Source organism: Anser cygnoides, chromosome 1 (genome assembly GCF_040182565.1).
Source record: "Anser cygnoides isolate HZ-2024a breed goose chromosome 1, Taihu_goose_T2T_genome, whole genome shotgun sequence".
In the NCBI taxonomy this organism is placed as follows: Eukaryota; Metazoa; Chordata; class Aves; order Anseriformes; family Anatidae; genus Anser; species Anser cygnoides.
Window position 1 is genome coordinate 76,223,210 of NC_089873.1, and position 18,113 is coordinate 76,241,322.

General features: G+C 39.7%; 1 protein-coding gene across 23 annotated transcripts in view; it reads right to left on the reverse strand.

The window, feature by feature from the left end:
* PPFIBP1 (PPFIA binding protein 1) overlaps nucleotides 1-18,113 on the reverse strand; it is a 110,986-nt gene that overhangs the window by 13,117 nt on the left and 79,756 nt on the right. For 12 of the 23 annotated variants that reach the window (XM_048050159.2, XM_048050153.2, XM_066990323.1 and 9 more), the window contains 13 exons: nucleotides 17,594-17,708; nucleotides 16,032-16,064; nucleotides 14,599-14,660; nucleotides 13,827-13,911; nucleotides 11,052-11,212; nucleotides 9,963-10,093; nucleotides 8,730-8,783; nucleotides 7,546-7,606; nucleotides 6,417-6,446; nucleotides 5,053-5,224; nucleotides 3,539-3,571; nucleotides 1,236-1,377; nucleotides 663-791 (listed from right to left, as the gene is read on the reverse strand). In XM_048050159.2, coding sequence (XP_047906116.1) covers nucleotides 663-791; nucleotides 1,236-1,377; nucleotides 3,539-3,571; nucleotides 5,053-5,224; nucleotides 6,417-6,446; nucleotides 7,546-7,606; nucleotides 8,730-8,783; nucleotides 9,963-10,093; nucleotides 11,052-11,212; nucleotides 13,827-13,911; nucleotides 14,599-14,660; nucleotides 16,032-16,064; nucleotides 17,594-17,708 — 1,208 coding nt within the window. The remainder of the gene's footprint in view (nucleotides 1-662; nucleotides 792-1,235; nucleotides 1,378-3,538; nucleotides 3,572-5,052; nucleotides 5,225-6,416; nucleotides 6,447-7,545; nucleotides 7,607-8,729; nucleotides 8,784-9,962; nucleotides 10,094-11,051; nucleotides 11,213-13,826; nucleotides 13,912-14,598; nucleotides 14,661-16,031; nucleotides 16,065-17,593; nucleotides 17,709-18,113) is intronic. The other 11 variants (XM_048050168.2, XM_048050165.2, XM_048050167.2 and 8 more) reach the window with 7 other exon arrangements.

An 18,113-nucleotide genomic window follows, 5' to 3' on the forward strand; every position in this document is an offset into this window, starting at 1 on the left:
TGGTGGGAGCTGGGGCAATCTCCAGGGGAGAACGTGCATCATGATCAGCTGCTACGTGAGCCTTGGAATAGTGTGTCTCATATATATATATATAGTGTGTCAGAATTGTTAGCATATAATTAATATAATATAGCATAAATATAATGTTGTCATATAATAGTGTGTCAGAATTGTTAGCACCATAAAGTGCTAATTGCTACTGATCTCCTGTCACCATTGCAATAAACATAATCTATTAATGCTACTAGCACAATCACCTTTGCTGCCTAGGGTGGCTAGAACTCTGAAAAAAAACCATAATATTTCACTTTTGGCTTTAATCCCTAGAAATGCAGCAGGAAACATACTGGAGGAATATCTGTCACGGCCACACGAGGGCTCATGTTCCATTTTGTGCATCCTTACAGATGCACTCCTGCAAAGTCACAGGCATGAAAAGCTTCACTCAGCAGCAGCATCCCACTCCTGGACACCCACCACCCAACCAGCCTCAACCTTGCCAAGACCACCTCTCAAAGGAGGAAATAGCATGCATCTGCCTGTTTCTGCTCGCCAGGAGAGGGGATGTATCCTTTTGACATTGTGCTTCTCCTTTTGACCCTGTGCTCTACTGGAGCTGCCAGGAAGACAAGCATCAGCACACTTTTCACCACTCATCTTACTTGTGAGACTGCCCCAGGTCTCGAGACCAGCCCAGTCGTGGCCCTGCAGTTGCTCTTGTCCCTCCTCTTTTGAACTCAGTCTCAGACACATCATCTAGGTTGAAAGTGGTAGACTGACTTCTTTTAAGTCTAGATTAATGGAAGGAAGCATATTCACATTTGACCAAGGAAAAAGCATGGTTCTACTAGCACAACCAACACACACAAGATTTCCCATGGGGTTTGTAGCCCTTCCTCCACCCACCACCAAACCACCAGTAGCCCAAAAAACCCTTAAATGCCATGCTGGCTCCTGCTCTTGTGACGGTCACACCAACCGTGCCCGCAGCCTGCCTTGAACAGACCACAGGGCCACTGGTTGGAGAGGGAAAAAGGGAAGATGAGAATCTGAGACAGATTTGAGAGAAAATGCATACAAGAAGATGGAAGACAAAGCAGTGCCCCTGCTAAGCCCACCAGCTTCTTCCTCCCAAAGGCATCAGCTCGGGCAGCCCCAGTGCTCAGCTGGAACCCTTGCAAAACCGTTTGCAAAATCCAGCTCTGCAGAACGGTCATTTCGCATTTTTTACTTACTTTCCAAAAAACTTCTTGATTCCTCTGGCCTTTTTCTTAGAATCTGGAGAAGGTGGAGTCATCTGTAAACTATCTGTTTCTTTTGGTCGAGGGGGCAAGCCAGCCAGGTCCAAGTGATCTGCAGATCCTTTTTCTGTTTCAGCTATTAGAAAACAAAGCTCCATCAAAACTTACTTCCACAGCACTGTACAAACACACTCCTGAACTCTGGAACAACTCTTTCTAAAATTATTGAGCCCCCTTGTTGAGAAAATGGGGCAAAAAGGATGGGAAAAATCCAGGAGAAACAAAATGTGTTCCTCATTCATGGGACTTACTGAAACACTCCAAGGCAATGTCCTTGCTGGTTGAGTAGGCAACAAACATTTGGTGAATTAATCAATGAATTAAATCCCAAGTACACTCTTTCTCAGGGAGTGTCCTTTCACAGAAGCCCAGGAACAAATCAGTGCCATAGCAGGAGTCCCCAGAGCACAAAAAAAGAAATGATTACCCTGTGGGCATCTTTCCTAAAGATCAGCAGTATCTCCTAAGTTCCCCACTCAGAAAATTCCAGCAACAAACAATTCCTCCTACACCCCAGGAGTGGGAGGGCCCTTTCACCTCATTGGTGGAAAGAGGGCTTCCCCCATGCAAGTTCTGGAGCATTTCGTTCCTCTGTAGAGAAATACCGTGAAGTCTAGGCTCTGTCTGAACTGGATCTTCTCTTTGGAGAGAAGCACAGAGCACTCTGATTAACGTGAAAAGTTTGATCTATAGCTGTTGTTTTCTTTGACAACAAACCTCACAAGTGAAGTTGTTACAAGACTGTTTAGTAAAAGCTAAGCTAACAAAGAACAAAACTACTTAAAGACCATTTAAAAAGAAAACTACACAAAACTGCAGTATCTATTAGGCTACATAAGCAGAGATGTGGCAGCAAAGTGCTATATAGCTGAATAAAGTCACCATGTGGAGCTTATGCTGCTTGCTGAGGAACAGTGACAGCACAAGCCTGCTCAGATGAAGCAGCTGTGGCAAGGCAGCCTACAGCAGGCGGACAGTCAGGCCTGCAGCCACTTTTACCATATTTTCACACGGGTGTGTAATTAGATGACCATTGTTTGTTTTTGACATGGACTCTCAGACTTCCAGGAGAAAACAAGCTGCATGGATCCAGCTAGATCACATACTGCTGGGACACGTGGTCTCAGCTTATCTTTCTACTGAGCAAAATTTTAGATGTTTCAGCTAGACTACATTTGAACATGCCCCATTTTCCTTCAATGATTTACAAGTGAAACCTCATAGTGAAGCGACAAGGTCACATAAAAGATGATTTCGTCGTACTTCGGTTTGACCACTACTGAATATGGGAATTCTGCCAGTGAGAGACAGCAGTAGTGTCAAACCAGGCTTTTGCATTAGTGATTTTTGCTTTACTCGCAGAAGAACAAGTGCTAGCTTAGAAAAAAAACACATTTAAACATAATTCTGAAGAGAGAGTACCAGGACAAGGCTAGATGCATTAGAAGCAGAGATTTGTGGGTATTGCAACATTTGCTCCTTGTGCCTTGCTCCACTGACACAATCTCTAAGAGGAGATGACATTTATGGGGCTGTATGGGAAACCAAGAGGGCCAAGAGCACTCGTCTCTCTTTGTCAGCACGGGTGACACGCGATGGCTGTGCTGCCACCCCAGCTGACACAGCTCTACTTGCTAATGTCAGACCCTGCAGGTCCTCCCTGCCCTTGCCAGAATCACCCAGGGAATGCTCACATCACAAGACCAGGTTTTACTACATAAACAGCTCCATCCCAATCTGCCCCAATTACTTCTCATTCATTTACTACATAATAAATATAACTACTTCTCAGAAGAGAACTTACATACCCTTCCCCTCAGAGCTCCCCTAAATGAATGCCTGAGAAGTAAATACACTCCAACCCTGCTTCGCCACCCTTCAAGTTTGTACAGGGGTGTCCAAGAGGGACACCAGCACAAAGGTGCCCCACTTGTTTATATGTTGCTGATTCTCAGTTGCTGCCTTGGTCTGTAGGTAACTCTGTGCTCAAAGCTTTGGCAAAGGTCTCTGCAAAGTAACCCGCAATCTCTCTCATTAGTAGCAGCTATCAAGAAATGGCGCAGCTGACTTATAGCAGAGGGCAGATGTTACATGGAAACTCCTTTTAGCAATGCACAAAAGTTTTGATGCAGAGCTCTCATGTCTAGCTTTTGCTTTAAAAGTATGTGGCCATAACCAGCTGTTAGCAGCAGTCACAGCGCAGCGCTGGTACAGGCAGACATGCAGTATTACTATACCTAAAGTAGGTGCACTTGCACTTCGACTGCGATCTTCAGATATCCAAACAACGCACATAACCACACGCAGCACAAGGGGAGAGAACACGCAGAGGGACAAGGTAAAACACATTTCAAAACTTACATCAGCAAAATACAAGACAAAAGGAGGGAGGTACAATAGACACATGCACCACACACAACATTGAATTCACAGAGAGATTAGGATTACCAATTCACTGCTAATCCCCCTCTCACAGAAAAAGAAATGCAGATCTTTGGTGGAAAGGGTAAAACAGCACCTCAGTCACTTCAGTGCAGGCAGGTCACCTGCTATGTGACTCACACAGGCTCCTGTGGGGTGACAAGTATCTGGACAACAGTTTTACAGATGGAAGCACTGAAATCTGGATAACATAGGTAACTCATTCAAATCCACAGAACCATGCTGTAGATGGCCCACCTTCCAGTCCTTTATGACAGCCACAAGAACTCCATCTCGTTAGACAAATTAATTTCAGGATGAAACAGATGATTACACAAAAGCACACACAAAATAAATCAAAGTCTAACCCTCATAATAGACTGTATATCTATTCCAAGTAAGCTAGTAAGTTTCCATGCCATGTGACATAGGTAAATAATGTGCAATGCATAATTACAGTGTGAGCAAGTTACTTCTTTTAAAAAATGATGTAGAATTATCATCGGTAAGTAAAAGCAGGAGACTCTTCTGCTCAAGACAGAAGAAGCTATCCCCTTTTATGCTTCTGAAAGGCAGAGCTAAAGTCCTACATTTTGTGCAATAGAAATCAAAAAATTTTAGATAAATGGCAGTAGATCTGATGCACAGACTCACTTGATGCTTGAACTGGAGCAGTGTAAATACTACTGTAGCAGAGCAGCTAATGCAAGTAGGATTTCAGCTGCTGATAACAGCAACTTCTGCATTAAGCAAAATATTTTATTTCTTCATCGTGTGAATGTCATCAAATGACAAAACCAAAACAAAAAACCTTCCATCACAGGTCTAGAACTCAAAATGAGCTTGAATAACTTGTCAATGCTGTTCTCGTTGTCACAATCTCTTTTGCAAGGCTACTTAAATACACATAAAATAAAGAGGAAGACTGAATGTAGCTGCCTCATTTCTGTACATCTGAAAATCTTATGAAAGATAAACTGAGGATGGGACCATGGAAAAAAAGAACACCCACAAATCTCATGTGTGAACTACTACCAGACAGCCAGCATTTCAGAACTGCAGCAATCCATTACAAAGTCTCAGGGGAGATATCATAGCAGAGGTTGAGACAGATCAACTAACTTCATTACATCAGAGAGGTTTTCTCTGTCTGTTGCTTTTTTCCGATCATTCTACTGAGAACAGTACCACCAAGTCACAGTGAGACCAAGGCTGGCTTTCCTGCTTCTTAGGACTGTTACAGCACCCAGAAAAATAAACCTTTAGTTCTCTGTTATTAAGACCTTGGTTCAAAATGCACAGAATCTGAGTGCAGGTGCACAATACCTACCCAGATTTGGGGCACTTGCAGTCCTCTTGTTATTTTTTATCTTGAAAAAGCCTCGTCCAAATGAAGATCTGGCTTTACGGGTACCAAAACTATCCTCATCTCCTGTGACACCATGAGAAGGAGATTTTGGAGGGAGGGTTGCAAAATTATTACCTTCCATTGGAGGTTTAACCTGCTTAAGGTAGGGAAACAGTCAGTATCAGGGGGAAATGCAAAAAACGTTTTGAGAAAGATACAAAGTGACTGCTGACAGATAACCTGAAGAGTCATTCCTTCCCATTTGTTACTACAAGAAAACAAGGCAAAAGCCATAAAGGAGAACACAGACAAGATCTTCATTTGAGTATGTTCAGGACCCAGGATTACTATCACTAGCTTCTAAGAATAATGTGTTGTCTTGAAGATGTTTCTCAGTTTTTGCAAGTAAGGCTTACAGGTATGAAAAAGATAAAAATACAGTCCTGGAAGGCTTTGAACTTTTCCAGCTTTCCAGGGTTTCTGTCTCCCCCATTGGTAGCTGCAGGGGCAATGGGAAGCAAAGAGGGAGACAAAACCCCCACACTAAATCAGTTCTCTGCCAAGTGCCACACAGCCCCTTTCATCTTGTCACTGCTCTGCAATTTTAGAACAAATTAATTAATTGATTATGTTCACTGACCAAGTTGAGAGGAAAGTAAGCACCAAGCAACGAGTAAAAATGACAGGACAGAAAATCAGAAACATCAGTTCACCAATTTGAAGTAGTAGTTTTAACCTTTTTCCCTGTTTCACTGTTTCTTTAAAAGGCAGAAACAAACTCATTCACAATACAAACACATTCCTTTGGCTTTTGCTGAATGGATACCACATTCAGGCTAAAAGCAGTGTCTGATATAGGTGTTCTCTCTACTCAGATCTTCCTACAGGCAGCAACTGTTGCATGCAAACTACTGACACAGTAGGGTAGACCATGGTGTAACTGTTCTGTAATGACAGTCTCTTTAAGAACACAGCTGTTACAGAAAACAATTTGGAAACCCAAGGGTTTTTAGAAACACTAATCAAAGGTAATTATAGTCAGTGTAATAGTTAATGGTTAGCTTTGCTAATTATTGAGTAGTAGAATTATGTGCGGGAAACATTAGCTTAGATGGCAACCTTGTGCTCTACCAGACTGAAAGATAATCCACATGTGAGAGGACAAGAATGTGTGAGATACAAAGCGGTTGTGGCAATCATCATATCCTCCTTGCTATCTTGTTTGCAGGTTTGCTATTCTCCCTTTGGAACTGCATGCTGCAATTTTACAAGTTTGAGCCTTTCACCACCTACTACTTGCTGTCCACATTTCTCTGTGTTCACACAGGAGCATACACACACATTACCTCTGTTGGCTTCTGTGCAGGGTCTCTGTCCTGTTTGGGAAAGATTAAGAAACACATTTTAGAAGTCACAGTTTATAGTCAGTATCGAATTCATTACAGTCACCCTGAGTTGAACTGACTGAAATACCCTTCTCTGCACTTTTTTATTCCCAAAAGATATCTCTTTGGAGCTGTATTTCACACAGACTAATTCTTGCTTTTTTTGAGGTCAGTGAGCTGACATGAAAGTACGGTTGCTTCAGTTTACTTTGTAAGGGATTAGCTGTGTACACAATCAGCCACAAGCAGCCTGTAAGGCACTATCGAGCACAGCTGGGTGACAGGACCCAAAGCAGAAATCAGACAGGGTAGAAGCCAAGTAGATAAAACATCCACAGCCTCTACTCCTTGCCCGTCCAAACCAACCAACCTCCCAGCCTCCAACCCATAATTTCTAGCTTTCATCATCAAGTTCTGGTCGTATTTTCAGTACTGTCAACATCCTTCTTAAGCTGTAAAGCACAGCTCCTGGTTAGCTTGGCTATCAGAGAATTTAGGAGCTTTTAACAGTTTAGGCTGTCAAAAAAACCCATAGGAATTACCTTGATTTGATGACAGAGACTAGCTGTTTTGTCTCTTCTAAAGTGGCCTAAACAGAAGCTATCACCAGAAACACAATGGCTCAATATTTTGTTCCCAACCACCTAAAACACAGAGCCATCCCAGACTGTATTTTAGAATGCACTAATTACACGGCCTTCCAAAATTATTAGCCTTAAACATGAAGGAAGTGGTAGCACATTTTCTTTGTGTTTTAAATCAGAAAAGCATATCATCTCAAGTTTAAAAAAAACCAACACACTACCACTCATTACTTGAAGAAAAACACAGCATGAGATTTTCAGGTAAACACCTCAAGCAGAAAAAACAAACAAACAAAAAACTACATTTGCAAAGACAGATTTTCTCCTTTAATAACGTCTAGAAGATGTCACATGTCTGAGACCACTGGTAACACATGATATGAGGAGCGTTGCTCTGACCCAGCATTTCTTACAGTAAGAAAACAAGGCATCCACAGGGTCAGTGCCATAACAGAGACATCATCCCCATTTCAAAGGGAAAGACAGAAGTAAGAGCTCAAACCAACCGCTTCATATGTCTCCTTCTTCAAACTGCTCAGACTGCTAGACTTCTGCAGTGAAGAAGTTCTGAAACAACATGAAGAACAAGCTCAGTAATTGGCATTAAATTTCCTAAGATAAATACACTCTCAGGAGTTGGCTTTAGAAAAGCATTACAATACGTGATGAGATATACTCAAAAACAAAGACATTTTGAATTAACGCAATCAACACACTGATCAGAGCCCACACAGTTTGAGGAGATATTCTAAGAACCTCCACATGATAATTACTGATGCTAATGCTGCAGTGACATGATGCCTACCTTAGATATTTTTGGCTTCTTATTTAAAGTTTTATTTTCAGAGGTACAATCAGAAGTTACACAGGCAAAAGTGACATAAACAGAAGCTATGAAAAACAGTATTATTAGCAAGAGGCTTCTGACTAATTTAATCCTTACAGAAGCCAAGCACAGTAAGCCAATCATGTTTTAGTATTTTATCTACAGTTTATTTTCCATTTCAGACCAGGTATCTCCCTGTTCTGGTGAGACCTATGCTGGAGTGCTTAAGTCTGAAAAGAAAGTTACCATTTAAGTCTTCCCTACATACAGTTAAAAGAGTAACTTCACCACATTTTACAATGTTACCTATCTTTATACCAGCATAAGGGCAGTAGAATTTGGCTTTGGGAATAGTCTCATGGCACTAAATCACTCAAAATAAAAACAGACGTTAAGCCTTATGCAATGGACCAAACAAGCCCTGTTGACTGACTTGGGCACATTGCTAACAAATTGCTTTGACTCAACCTTGAGCTCATAAACAGTCCCACTGATTTTCCTGGGGAATAAGGTTACGTGACAGGTTAAAATTATGTTTTCATTGTAGTCAGCTGAGTACCTTTTCCTCACTATCAAAAGAACAAAAGCAAATCAGAGGCACTTGTACTACAGAAAACTGTAAATTTCAATGTCTATCAACGGTCTATGACTCAATTAGAGATGCTTCATAATATAAAAGAAATTGTTAGCACATGTGCACAGATAAAGCATTGGAAAATAATGGCCATGAGCAGAAAACCACCACCATTACATCTTGGCTAGAATTACTTGGCATATTTGCATGTGTCTGTAAAATATGGAGGGATTGGTTAGCGGTTTTGAGTCAAAAGCCACATATGTTTCCCAAATATTTTTGATACTTACACTGGACTGTCACACAGCTGAGTTCCTGGGGAGGAACCAGTTGATCTTCCTTCACTGTAGAAATGAAGGATATGAAAAAAAAATGTATTTGAGTTTTCCATGCAAACACCTTGCTAATATAGAAATCCTAAAATCTCAGCCTGCTATAATTTACTTTCACTTCAGCTGTTACCACACTAGCACATGCCAAATATTCTCCTCTACAGTTGATAAGTCTTCTAAAAGACAAAGGTGAGCTCAAGTGCCCCAGGAAAGAAAACCCATACTGTAAGTTAACTACAATACTACAATACTGCAGCAGAGGTTACAGCACGCATAGCGTAGCATTGCAACACCAAGTAGCAGAGATGACTGGCTCCCTGTGACTTACCCACAGTGCTTGGAGTTTTGTTGTTAGTTGGTGCTTTGCTTTTTTGTTGTTGTTGTTTGTTTGTTTTGTTTTTAAGAGGCAGGATATAAATCCCTGCAGCAATGGCTAGAGCTGCATGAGGTTCTCACCCAGGAGGCTGCAGTCTGGGGCACAGGAGCCACAGCTCAGCCACAGCCCCAGGGTGCAGCCATGCACTCCCTGCTCTGGCTTCTCTGAGTTTCTGCATCTACGTGCTTAGTCTGCCATTGGAAAATCTCAGGCACAGTTCTCATAAGAACAACTGAAGAAATATCTGCATTTCAACACATCAAAGGATGGCACCAAGGATATCTCCTTCTCTGATCTCTTGAAACACTTCTTGTGGTTTCCTTTTGAGGCTCTGTTAACAGCTCAAGGTCAGCGTTGGACAGCCCTTTTGTGGCAGTTTGTGTGGTGCCTTACACCAATCTTTAGCAAATGTGGAAAATGCCTGAATGCAAATCATCAGGAACACATTTGCTAGCACAGCCAACACTATCTCAGCCAGACCTAGGTGATGTAAAACTAGATAAAAATAAAAATTCGGTGTCCTTAATTACATTAGGTCAGTTTTTCTCTCCTGTTCATTTCTTGTGATGCAACTGATATAGAGTATGAGTACTGCTACAAGCAACAACCACCAAATCAATGCTTACTTACTGAAAAATATTTAATCAACACAATTTACAAATACATGATTAGTTTGTGATAGCTAGACAAGTGAATGTTCGCCTCATTTAACAAACTTAATAACTTGACGGTATGGTCATTGGCAGATTATTACTTTCATTAAACATCACAGAATACTGGATTTACAATTGAAAAATACATGAAAATAATAATACCTCAAATCACTTGCAGGATCTGACCTAGGCTGCGTTTTCACTTTCTCTGCAACAATTTCTGAGCTCTTGGACGTTGATGAAAAAGATGGGATTGAAATCTGTAAAACACTTGTGTGGATCTGTAAGGAATTCTAAAAAGAATGAAGAATATCTCTTACACTGAAATGAGCTCAAATTAAGCAGTCATAAACGGTAAATGTAATAGATAAACTATGAAAAGAAGGCTCCAAATTAAAATTTAAAACATATATATATATTTATTTCTTTTATAGGACAGTGGTGGTTTACTACTTGAAAAATGTCACTGGAAGATAAAGCATGAATTGCTGCACTGATAAGCTATAGCGTAGACAAAAACCTTAAAAGCCACCAGAGGCTGCCAGCTAAATCTCTCTCTACCACAGTCTCCAAGAAGAGTAGTTAACTTTTCAGGTTCACTCCTGTCCTCAGGCCACTCAGAGAATACCAAGAAGCTGCTGAATATTTAATTTAATTTAGTTTTCTTCAGGGTGTGTTCATGCTGTTTAGTTATGTCTATCAAATCCCTTCTTTGACTCAGAGCTTTAAGAGAAGATATCTATAGTTTTATTACTGAAAAATGTGATTGTAAAAAACCAGAGATTGGACCATAACCTAGTTATTTCACTGAATGCAATTATGTAATGATGATTACAATTATTACATTATTACTAATCATGTAATGATGATTGCATCCTTTTAAATATGACAGGGTATATTAAATGAGTCCCAGCATGTTTACTTCCAGTTCCTTACAAATGAAATGTAGCTCCAAAAATAGACATGTTTGATATGAAAAATAGTTAAGACCCATTATCATGACGAATACAGCTATTTGCTATTTCATGATCCCACCTGATTAAGGAAAATAAATTCAACTGGATTCCAACGAAACTCCTCAGCAGGTTTCACAAGAAATCCACCTTGTCCAAAAGGTTAGGGAAAATTACTAAAACTGTGAGACCTAGAAAAAATCTTTTCAGAATCTTGAGTTTTGGTGTCTCTAACATGAATCCAGCACAGGCAATGTTTTCAAGGAGTAAAGGAATTTAAAAAGGAAGAAAAAGATACCTCTTCATGAATATTCATGTTAAACTCATTGTGGATTGGAGATCCTGTTACAGGAGTTGGGGATGATGGACTTTTCTCTGGGTCAGTCAGATTTGGTGTGTCCAATAAAACTGTAGAAACTGATCCTGAATTCAAGAAGTCTTCACTGTCACTTTCCTTGCCTGCAGGGAGAGAAGATGGGAAGTTTGTTGGTTTGACTTCTGGATACATGATAACTCTTGTTCCTATGCAAGGCACAGCTAGTATCCTCATTTATGGGCTATTGGAAGAGGCTTGAATTATGTATTTTTAGGAGAAAGTACCACATGCTGCTTCCTAATTCAACTGCCACAGCGTGGCAGGGTTGAAGCAGAAGGGAAACACGCATCTGACAGCAGAAGTCCAGCCCCTTGTAAAAGCATTTAGTGGGATCAGTTTCAAAAAGCTCAACAAACCAAAGCAGTTATTTCCTGTCTCATGTCCTGGGATTTCATACTAAATACTTCATTTCCCATATTCACTAGGGAAAGACTAGGGGGATGGGTCAAAGTTTGCCTGAGACTTGATATGACGAAAACAACCTGTCTCTGTGGTGTCTTTAAGTTACCCATAGGAAAAATGTAGTCCAGATGCACAAGAGCTTAACACCAGCTTTTAAGTGACTGCTTTATGTTTGCAGGCTGCCACAAACTGAGTGTTTCATTTAGTTAACTCGGTAGCCTGCATCGGCATCTGACATCCTCTGCGTCCACTGAGTGACTTGCTGCTCCTGAACTGCCTCACTACAGACCTGTATTTCCACACTTGTCACTAACACCGGAGTACTGACCCCAACAGCGGAATGTTCAAGGAAACTGATGCTTTCTAAAAAGCAAGCAGAAGCCTAGCACTTGTTGCAAAAGACCTGATGCAAATATAAGCCAAAGTCTGTTTACATGAAAGATCTTTCTTGCTCATTTTTCACTGCCTGTCTGTTGCTCTATGAATCAACCATACAGCACAGTTCCCAGAGACTCTATGTCTGTTTTAGCCTCTTCCTCTCTTTGAAGGAATGGCACTCCATGAAAAAGCAATCCCTATTTTAAAAATGTTCCTCCTCTTCCACGACATTAAGCATGTTGCTTTGCACTCATGACCCTCTTTCCTCTTCCCTCACGGATTCTGTGTGATCCTAGCTTTGGCAAAATGAAGACATTCAAGTTGTGTCCTTAGTGCTCCTGAGTGCTGGTTTTGAGGAAGGCTCTTACATACCAAAATCGATGCCCACAGACAGGGAGAACTGTCTGATCGCTGTTGCCTTACAACAAGGGGAGAGGAAGCCACTTACTAACAAGGAGGTAGCAAAAAGGCTTCCCTGTGGCACCTGTGGCCAAGCTGAGCCCAGAATGCTTCAAAGCATGCCAGTTCCAGTTTCGGTTTATGTTTCCTGACACTAAGCTGAGAGAAGCTGGGGAGAAAAAAAAAAAAACAAACAAAAAAACCCACAATCTGCCCTAAAGAACGCAACACACCTGGGACAGTTCAAGGCCTGTGAAAGGCTGTGTTGGCCTTCCCTGGCCTTCAAAGGACTTGCACACAAAAGGGGTTTCCAGAACGTAGCAATACAACATCACAGCACACAGACTTTTAAAGTTGTGCATATATTATGTGTACATACATTAGTAGAACGCTAATGTCCAAAATTTGTTGAAGACAGGTCTTTCAGAGGATGACGACCTACAAAATGTGACTTGAGTAGTGGAAGAGCAGTATGATGTGGGGGGAAAAAAAATCATCCTATAGGAGCTATAATGCAAATAGACCTGGATTGTAACTGTAAAGAGAGTGCTTGTTTTCCAACATTTGGGTGTTTTCATCTGAAAACCCAGAACCATTTCAGGGTAATGCTCTCCATGTGCTTGTTTTGCTTTTCTTTTAAGGGAGAAAGGGGAAAGAGGGTACTCAGTGTAGTTACATTAAACTGATGACTACCACCCTCAACATTTATCACCTTTGGGAATCAGAAGTTCCTGGATCTGGAATGCTCCACCAGCCTTTAAGTGTATGAAACATAACATCACATGCTACAATATGTAAGTATGTAATATAACAACCATTTCAGCCACATGGTTATGCTCATTATCTGAGGGGTGTGGGAAGGTGGACAGGGAGACAAAGAGAGAAGAGGTTAGTAGTAGAGATGAGGAAAAGCCAGCTTGCCCCCCAGCGCAGTAAGGAAGAACTATTCCACAGCTGCTGCATATGGTGGTTTGTGGGGGTTTCATTACATGCCGAAGACATTGTGTGCCATTGCAACACAGTGTTGGCAGCATGTCCACTTTGCTACAGGTATTTTTGCAGCTCTTGGGCATTGCTATTAGTGTGTGCAGCTGCTGTGGCAGTGCTTGTTCGGCTGGAAGGAACATGCATCCTCAAGGACTGCTCGTCTCAGCTTCCAACCCCTCCCAAGGAACACTTGCAAGTGAAGGGAATGGATATTTAGCAGTTAATGTAGTACCTAACCAAGAAAGGCATTTCAAGAGGCAATGGAAAGAATGTGAGAACCCATCACATTCAAGCTAACTTTACACTGTGGAAATAAGCAACTGACAACAGTAGTTACTGCTACCAGATGCACTCAAATGTGCAGCAGCACAGACAGAAAAGGAAATTTACCAGTTTGCTCTGGTATACTATTTTACCATACTTAAGAGATACCTCCAAAGATAGTAAGTCTAAGCGTCAATGTAACACTATCACAATGCACCTACAGTTTAAATGGGAACAGAGTTTAAAACTTCTTGAACTGTACAATACCTTTTTTACCTTGAGCCAGTATCACCATGTCTTGAACTTTCTTGTACCTATTCAGAGACTGTCGAAGCTCTTCTATCTTCCGATCCTTAAATTAAGGAAAATTGTGATTGAGTTTTTTCCTTTAGTAAATAAAAAATAATAAATATGAATAAATATTATTCAACTTAATTGGCTGTGAGACTAGAAGTATGGATGGGACAGGACCCAGAACTCTGTGAGGCTTTGAAATATTAAATACTTGTATTTGGCTAAAGCTATTATCTGGTTAATCAACAGAATTGTCCCAGCCTTGAAACTGGATTTCAGCTCCCTCTTTAAGTCAAAGGTCAAGTATAATGCATGTGTCATTTACAAAGGAAGCAGTAATCAAAAGATTTAGGGCTCAGGTGATCAAAAGAAAACATCCTATAAAATGCACATGCATGTAAACATGCAAAACCATACAAGAAAACAATCCATACTTTACAGAATGTCCTTTGGAAATGTGGCCTGTGTTATCTCCTGGGACTTCTGTTGGAGCTCTTCACATTTCAAAACATGGTATAGAATGCAGTCCCATTGAATTTAATGACACTGATTCGTAAGGACATGGGACAGAGCTCATAAATGCCCAGCTTTATCCACTTAAAAGGCACAGCAGTGCTTCTGACTATAGTGAATACTTGATTCTTACAAATTTGATTTTGTATTGAATTGTGACATGTATGCAGATTTTCTTAAGAGATTTAACTCACTCTGATGAATGATTATAGAAAAAAAATGACTTTGCTACCTTCTCTTCATTTGCTGCCATAAGAGATTCTACCGCCTTCTTCATTTTCTGTACCTCTATGTCTAAAAACACAATACAGTTACCTAAGTCAAGTTAAGTAAGACAGTGTAATGAAATAAGGAAAACAAAAATACCCTACAATTGACTCAGTAGTATCTGAAGGTAAATTTACAAATTAAAAGACAAAACACAAGCCACTTAAATTCTATGTTAGATGGAAATATACAGACCCATTTTCTACAAAACCTTTTTTCTAACTTTTTTTTAAATCAAGGAAATGACCAAATTCACAAAATTATCCACCCCCTCAACTTCAGGAAAACTGAGTCATGAGTAAAACTACTGCTTGAATATCACTATCTCTGTCCCTTATATAATCAAATAATTGCAAAAACAAAAGGTCCAAAATACAAAATATTACTACTGGAGTGCAATAAAAACACATCCTCATTACTACAGTCAACAAAAACCCCAAATTGCATTTCAAAAACCCGCTATACAAAGCAATAGGATTAATGGACATGATGAAGAAAGCATTGTGCAGTGGTGTTTAGTTATAATTCAGTATGGATGTAGAAACGAGGCCAGCACAATGGAATGATGCAAGTATTTGCTGTGACAAGCAGTCATGCTAGAATACATACTGTATTTCAGACTTGGAAAAGGTCCCTAATACAGAGATCATAGTTCTGCACTTCATCTATAATCCTTATTTACAAAGTAATAGAAATACACGTAAACATGTTCTAACAGTCTATGAGGTTTGATTTTGGAGGTGTTCTGGACTACATAAATGTAAGAAGAATGGAAATAATCTCAAATGTTGCTAAAAATCTACTTTGCATAAATGAAGTAAACTTTAAATTTCTTTACAATCATAGGGAGGTAGCCAAATTCACATGCAAGAAAACATTTATTTTAACTTCCTAAAACCCTTTTGGAAAAAAAAACGCAGTGGGAAGATCGTTTTCCTCCTTAAAGCAAGAACAGAACAAGCTGCCTGGCTGGCTTTCTAGATAAGAGACATTTAGACATATTGGGTAAAACTGTAACTGATACAGCTCCAGAAATTTTCACTGAGTTATGCTAATAGAAAATCTGGCCTACTGGATTGTAACTTCATTTCACTGACAGGCAACTGTTTTATTTGCGGGTACATTTTATGGAGAAAAATCTATGCACTCTGCTTTCAAGTGAAATTTTGTGTCTCAATGAGACTAAATCTTTGTCTATTAGCTTTTTTTTCAGAAAACGTATTTCAAGTTTGATATATCCATCTTTATTCTCAAAATTTACCTTAAGTGCAACTAAGGGTTATAGATGATGCAACCTAACAGTGTGCGTTAAACCAGTTTTATATATACATGCAGAAAGCTCTTCCGGAAAGCATTTCTGAAATACAAATGCTTGTGGAAAGACACTAGAAACCTTACTTTTATCTTTCAGCTTCTTTTTACAATTTTCATCTGTGCAGGAAAGTCCATTGGATTTGAAATTAGCATGAAGGTTATGACATTAAATAATTTTTAACAAAATATTGCTACTTAAATGAGCAAACTATTCATCACATACTATTGCAGAAGCAAGCAGTTCAAAATTTCATCCTGCACTCCCCCATTGCTGATGTTCCTAATGACTCAAACAGTCTCACTGCTCTCATCCATATTTACCTATCTCAAGGATTTATTTGTTTATTTTACTATAGGTTTTCACTTATAAGGTCTCAGAAAAGGCTTATGCCAGTAGCTTACTCTTAAGCTAGCACTATCCAAAAGCCAGCTAGGTGATAATGTATAAATGTGTGTTCAAAAAGCACAATTCATGTAATGGGGCTGATAACCGGTGTTATCTGCATTATTATATAGTATTGTTCTGAGGCAGAAAAAACATAGTTTACTGGGGAAGAAGATCCCCTGCTGAGCTATACTGAGAACTAAACTAAAGGTGAGAACTGAGGGGTAATAGCAGTTCAATGTATAAAGCAGCCCCCAAGGAAGAAAAGCGCCATTTAGGTAGTAATAAATGCAATAAAGCCAGACCTTTTTCCACATTTAAATGTTTTGAAAGAAATCACATTTTGATGTGGTCACTTTCAGTGCTTTTATCCAGTAGTTTTACAATCAGATAATTTTATTAAATAAAATTTGACATCTACACACAGCTGTTTCTGCCTCAGGTTAGGGGAAGACACTAATTAACCTCTTGTGGCCTTCTAAAAAGCATACTTTAAAAGCACAATTTTAAAATCTGTGATAACTACCAAGGAGATACATTCAGAAGTGAAATTTCAGCAAGCCCGTGGAAAATTTTTTGAGGCTTTAAAGTAAATTTTCTATTTTTAAATGAAGTTCCCAAATCTAAATTTCTCCCAAATAAATATTAATTTTATTTTTTCTTTGAAAGCAACTAAAAGTATCTGACACATAACATTTCTGTGTGAATTCAAGTTTAATTAGGATTTAGAATTAACCAGTGCATAAAACCAAAACAAATCCTCAATTTCACCTATTTAGGGCTGGGGACACACTGAAGATTTGCACATCATACTTTGGTTTGCATTATGGCTTTTTCCCCTCCTTAATAGTAAGAGGTATATAAGCAAAGCCCAGCACAGATACCTACACTTTGAGGGATACATTGAGAAGGGAACTTCTCAGTATAACGTTTTTGGGGACCTAGCTGAAATTAGTTTAGGGATTTCTTTGCCAATATAAACTGAATCTTTTCAGACACCATACAAGCCATATGAAGAACTATGGATTACCAAAAGTAGTTTATGTTGATCCAGAACCTATTCTGATGGTAGGTTCAGCAGTTGCATTGTGAATAGCCACTAAATATGGTAAAAGCAGTAAACCCAAAGGCAGAAAGAGCATGAAAATTGTTTTTATCTGTTATTTCGGTTCAACCACTCACAGAAGTACTACCTCAGATAAAGTGACTGAGGAAGACAGGTGCCTCTACACAGTCCTAAGAAAGCCTCCCTTGGTCTTACCTCTGTCCAGTATTTCAATTCCTTCTCCTTTCAGCTTGCAAACCAATTTTTCTTGTAATCTTTTTACCTCAGCTTCCTTCTGCTCCAGTTTCTCTTTCAAAGCTGCTAGTTCATCCTGTAACAGACACAGAATCACCCAGTGACAGTTTCCATACACATCTGAGGTGCTTTCAAAATTCACTTCTATGAAGCACAGCGGACAGGTCCTCAGCCGGTGAAAGTGACCAAGCGCCCCCTGACATTTACACTGGGTAAAGGGAGACCCATCAAACTCTGCCACTGAGCATTGCAACAGATTATTGAGTCCTGAAGGGGGCAAAACCAGGAGACTTACAGACAAAAGCATCAGTCTTATGTATAATTTGAAAAGAGATTTTACATCTAAATTAAAAAAGAAAGTAAAGCAAAAAGCAGTTTTCTTTTTTATTTAGCCTTGCACTGATAGAAAAATTGCAGGTGATAAGTCTGAATGCTAAAATATGCAAACATTTATTTTTATATTTATAGAGCATTTTGCATG